The 5,678-nt window shown below is 61.5% G+C and overlaps 1 protein-coding gene across 5 annotated transcripts in view; it reads right to left on the bottom strand.

Moving 5' to 3' along the window:
* The window catches only part of Gtf2ird1 (GTF2I repeat domain containing 1), a 58,006-nt gene that overhangs the window by 38,181 nt on the left and 14,147 nt on the right, over positions 1-5,678 (bottom strand). For all 5 annotated transcript variants that reach the window (XM_015491414.2, XM_015491413.2, XM_015491416.2 and 2 more), the window contains exons 6-8: positions 5,357-5,667; positions 3,844-3,933; positions 2,031-2,114 (exon numbers count right to left, since the gene is read on the bottom strand). In XM_015491414.2, the coding sequence (XP_015346900.1) occupies positions 2,031-2,114; positions 3,844-3,933; positions 5,357-5,667 (485 nt within the window). The remainder of the gene's footprint in view (positions 1-2,030; positions 2,115-3,843; positions 3,934-5,356; positions 5,668-5,678) is intronic.

Consider the following 5,678-nt stretch of genomic DNA (forward strand, 5'->3'; position numbering starts at 1 on the left):
TCTCCAGCTGGGCTCCTCTGCCTGGTGCGTGGACTCCTCCTCGGGATGAGGGGATTCGGTAGACAGAGGAGCAACCCCACCAGCCCCCATCCTGCCCCTGGGAAGAGTCTGTGTGCAGGGCCCTAAGCACCCTCTGGTCTCAGCATCTTCCAGGTGACGATGTCCCTCTTGTCCTTGAGAGGCCCTGAAGGTTGGGGCGTACCTCATTCTTTTGCCCCACACCCCAATCTCGGGCCCACTCTGCCCAGATTTGCCAACACCAGGACAGGCCCAAGGCAGATGCCAGCCCTCCAAATCTAAGCTGAGACGCTACCGCTGCAGGTCCTGGGGACCCCCGTCCTCCTCGGGTCTGGGGGACACACACCTCGGCTGCCAGACAGCACCCCCTCCACGGGCCCAGCATGGTGGGCGCTGCCTCCTCCCCAGGGGGCCCTGGGCCAGAGCCAGGCTCCACACCTCCCGGGATCCGGCCCCAGTGCCCCGCCTGGGAAGGCTCCACGTCCTAGAGTCCAGACCGCGGCAGGCCTGGTGGCGCCTGGGCCTGACCGCAGCCTCCAGGGCCAGCCTGGCGGGGCAGAGCCTGTCCGGGCAGACAGAGCCGACCCCGTCCCCGCCCGGTCGGGCTCACACCTGCCTGGGTGCGGCTGACTCAGGTGCAGACTGGGCAGACGCGCCCTCCACGGCAGGAGCCCGAGGGCCCAGGAGGAGCCGGTGGGCCAGGGTACCCACATCAAAGGCACCAGGCCACCCACGCCCACGCCCGGCTCTGCCAGCCTCCCGGCCCAGGCCCAGCCTGCCTGGCGCAGCCCAGATGAAAGGGCATCGAGTCCACTCTGCGCCTGTGGCCTGTCCCACCTCAGCTTCCTCCAGCTTTTCTTCCCTACCAACCCCAGTCATTGTGCACTACCGAGCACCACTGCATACACTGAGCACCACTGTATACTACTGCAGCACCTCCAGCCACTTGCTGAAGCCCCTGAGACCACAGTCAGCCACATCACCCCGTCATGGTCCCTGGCTCAGGGTGGGGGCTCTGTGCAGGACTGGCCAGCGAGGAGGCCAGCGACCGTGTGGGAGGACTGGAGGGAGGGGACAGGCAGGAGAGGACAGGGAACAGGTAGATCAAAGACTCTCAAGGAAGAGGGCGGAGGCCACGCAGGCTGGGGGCAAAGGGCCTGGCTGGAGGCCCCCGCCAGTGCCTGCGGAATCCCCGGCCTGTGGCCTCCTCCTGGGGGTCCTCTCCCTCTGCTCTCTTGGCACTGTCACACAAGGGACAAGCCTACAGTGCAGGTCAGCGTGAGGCAGGTGATCGTGACACCCTACCTGGACACGGAGTGATCCCTGGGCCTGTGTCACCTCCTAGTGCCTGAAAGCCACCGGCTCAGGCAGGGGACACACAGCATGTGGCTTACGGATGGGACTCAAGAAAGGCTGAGCGAACAAGTGGGTGCGGCGGTGGGGACCTGAGGACCTGAGGAGGACGGGGGTCCCCAGGACCTGCTGCGGGAGCGTCTCAGCTTAGATTTGGAGGTCTGGCATCTGCCTTGGGCCTGTCCTGGTGTTGGGGACCGGCAGGGCAGGTGACAGGCAAGGCACGTCCCCTGCACAGCTCACACAGGACGGGGACCCTCAGGGCTGGGCACCCAGGGACCTGGAGGGGGTCCCCCACGCTGAATCGTGAAAAGGATTTAGGTGTTTATGCCCCAAACGTGCAGGCCACGGGCAGGACAGGGCAGGCCAGGCCGTGGGCAGGATAGGGCAGGGCCAGGCGCCTGGGACCTGCCAGTAGGAGGCCACGAGTATCCCGGCCCCAGTGTCCCCCAGACTGGCACTGCCTGCCTCTCCCCAGGAGACCCGGTCCAGGGCTGCCATCCGCTCCGCCCCCAGGAGTCTGCAAGGGAAATATTGACACAGCCGCCCCCACCCAGCCGGCTGGCGCAGCGCGGCCGGTGGCGGGTGCTGGCATATGGCTCCCGCCGCCGTGTTGGGGAACAGAGTGGCGGCCGCCGCCCACTCCGCCGCCCACTCACCGTATCTGCTGTTGAAGAGGATCTGCACGCACTCCCGCAGCGTGTTGATGTCCTCCGTCTCCCTGATGAAGGCGTCCCACTTCTCTATCAGAACCCAGGGGGCACCGTCAGGGAGCGGCCCCCAGGAGCCCCGACTCCCTGCTGCCCGGGCCTCCCGGCTGGGCCTGCACCCCACAACAGCGGTGACCTGTCCATGGCCCAGGCGGGCTTCCTCCTCCAGAGCCACCTTCCCACACCATCCCGCGACACCCATCCAGGTGCTCAGAGGGCCTCCCTCCTGTCCCCATATGCCCTGCGTGCTGTGCAGCTCAGGCCTGGCCAGCCTGGCCTTTCCTGCCCTGGGCATGCGGGTGGTTGGGGGGGGTCTCCCTGAGGAAGGAAACTTGTCTCCCCCAAGTGCTTGGGTTGAACCCGGGGCACTTGACCACTGAGCTACTCCCCAGCCTCTTGTTTTTCATTCTGAGACCAGGGTCTCGCTAAGTTGCTGAGGCTGGCCTCAAACTTGCGATTCTCCTGCCTTAGCCTCCCAAGTTGCTAGAATTACAGGTGTGCACTACCGTGTCTGGCTCCTGGCAAACTTTCAGACACTGACATCACTCCCATGTTGTACACGGGAAGACTGGAGCTGAGAACCCTGTGAGAGACCCTTGTGAGGTCCCCTGTGTGCCCCTGACCTGCCTCCCACCACGCTCCTCCACCTGGACAGCCAACCTCCTGCTCTTCCGGGCCTGAACCTTGTTTGGGGGTAGGGTGGTCCCAGGGGACTGGGTTTTCTTAAAGAGCCTCTCAGCAGAGCTGAAGACCCTCTGAGCAAACCTGCTGAGGTTGGTGTAACCACAGCTCTCCTGCTCTCGGTCCCTCTGTGTGGTTCTTACAAAGGAAGACAAGGGTACAGGTTCAAGGGGGTTTCATACCCAGCTCCAGCTGTGGCCTCGGGCCTGGGGTAACAGCCTCGCCTGACTAGGAGACCTCAGAACAGTGGTCTGTGACCACGAACCAAGGCCAGTCCAGGACCAGGGGTCCCACGTCATCCTGTACCAGAATCTACTATCCAAATGCCACAAGAGCAAATGTGGAAGGTCACCTAGAGATTTTCTGCTTTTGTTTATTTATCTTACAGAATGTAACCCAGGCTTGGAGCATGCGCGGCAAGAGCTCTCCCTCTGAGCCACACACCCTGGCCCTGCATTTCTATTTTATTTTTCTTTCTAAATACTCCTTCTTGCAAGAGGTGGAGTGTGACCCTTCTCTGAGTGCTGGCTGGACCAAATTTCAGGTTCTCATGATAGGATGTGGGGAAAGTGACAGCAATTTCTGAGGCAAGGACATCAAGGACATGCCTTCCCCACTCTCTCGGGTCACTGACTTGGGGAACCGGCTGCCATGTGGGAAGGAAGCTCAAGCAGTCCTGGAGACCAGCCCACATGGGGAGGAGCTGAGGCCTGCTGTCCACAGCCATGGGAGCAGCCTGGGCAGGGAGCCTCCAGCCCCAGTCAAGGCTTCGGATGAGACGGCAGCCCCGGCTGACATTGTAAATGCAGCATTGAAGACCCTGAGCCAGAACCACCTGTCAAACCCACTGCTCCTGAACTCCTGACCCACAGAGACTGTGAGCAACCCGTGCTCCTTGAGCTACATCTTGGGGCACTTTGTTACGCAGCACAGGTTACTGTTACACCTGATGCCAACTCGGCCTCTAGGGCAGAGCTGTTCCTCCTTCTCCCACAGAGACCTAGTGGGCACGTTTCTATTTCGGCCATACCGTCCACCGAACGCCCGCTCTGCCCCGGTGCCACCACGGGCACTGCCCTACCTGACTTGTCATGGACGATGGAGAAGAGAATGCGCTTGGAGGCGTGGACGTTCTGGATGAGAGGCCCTCCAGGCCCCGGGGGCTTCTGTCCTGGACAAGGGAGAGAAGGTACAGGTTCAAGGGGGTCATACCCAGCTCCGGCTGTGGCCTCGGGCCTGGGGTAACAGCCTTGCCTGACTGGGAGACCCCAGAACAGTGGTCTGTGACCGCAAACCAAGGCCAATCCAGGACCAGGTGTCCCACATCATCCTGTACCAGAATGTACTATCCAAATGCCACAAGAGCAAATGTGGAAGGTCACCTTGTCCAGGCGGGGACGGTCAGGTGTGAGCCACCCTCTGTTCAGCCCACACGCCTGGGGAGGGCTCTGTCTTTTGCTCTCCTTCCCTTAATAGTAATATCACTAAAAGCTCCTACTATGTGCTTCACACTTGAGCACTGGCACCCCTCGCAGACTCAGTCGGCCAGCCCCTCCCAGAGCGGCAATTCGGCCCTGAGGACCATCCTGAGACCTGCCTTTTTCTTTTTGCAGTGCTAAGGATGGAGCCCAGGGCCTCACCATGGCAGGGGGCTCGCGACCCGGCGGCACCCCAGCTCAGGAAGGCGGCACCCCAGCTCAGGAAGCCGCACTTCCAACCAGCTCTATGTAGAGCTGCTGGAGCCGCAGCCCTGTCACTCAACCATGGCAACCGCCCTGCCCAGCGCTGACACTAAGTTACAAGTGGAAAATTCCACACCTAGCCTCATGGCACAGGTCCAGCTCACAGAGCAGGTAAGCGGAGAGTGTTGTTTAAAGCCGGGCACATCTGGGATCCCAGCAATTTGGAGGCGGAGGCAGGAGGATTGCAAGTTAGAGGCCAGCCTCAGCAACTTAGAAAGGCCCTACAACTTAGTGAGGTCCTATCTCAAAATAAAAAGGGCTGGGGATGTGGCTCAGAGGAAGAGCACCCATGGGTTCGACCCCTGGTACCAAAAAACAAAGTACAAGATGACACTTGGACTATGCATAAGGTATGGATGGAAGAGAAAAGAATTTCATGTTTAGATAACCCCAAAATACCTCATTATGCATATGCAAATGTTCCAAAACCAGGGGGAAAATCTGAAACTTCTGCTTTGTTCTGGCCCTAAGAATTCTGGAGAAGGGCTACAATATGTACAAGCACCCCATTTTATAGGTGAGGAAACTGAGGCTCAGACCTACACAGCCACTGGGCAGAAGAGCCTGGGTAGGAACCCAAGTCTTCCTCCTGTTCTCCCCAGGGCCCTGACCAGGCTAGGTATGCACTAGGTGCTCATTAAATGTTCAGACTCCTCGAGGAGTCCCCTCAGTCATCACCTGGTGTCAGGGGGTTGAGCAGAGGCCCAGGTCCCGCTGGCTCTCAGCCCAGACACACCTCCTACCAGCTGTGGGCGGGGCCTGAGCTGGCCGCCTGAGACAATGACCCACTGTGTGACCCACGTGTGCGACCCGTGTCCCACCCCGACCTGCAGGTCCCAGCAGCAGTGTTACCACAGCAGTCGGAGAAGTCCTGGGCTCCGGGGGCCTTGGGCTCAGGCCCGGGCCGGCCCAGGCCCAGGTCGCCGGGGGCCAGCGGGCAGGAGGGCGGTTCCTGCTTGAGCTCGCGGAGGGTGTGCACTGGGAGCGCCGTGGTGTACAGGAAGCTGGCCACGGAGGAGGAGGTGGCCGTGGGGGGCATGTCCTGGGGGGCGGCCTTGGGGACCTGGCCGTGCAGGCTGCAGTCCCGAGACCCCCTGGGCAGCAGGGAGATGCCGTTCAGCTCCACCAGGGCCTTCGAGTCCCGCCCGCCATCCTCGAGGGGCCTGGGTGAGGC

The sequence above is a fragment of the Marmota marmota genome, unplaced genomic scaffold, assembly GCF_001458135.2.
Source record: "Marmota marmota marmota unplaced genomic scaffold, marMar, whole genome shotgun sequence".
Lineage (NCBI taxonomy): Eukaryota > Metazoa > Chordata > Mammalia > Rodentia > Sciuridae > Marmota > Marmota marmota.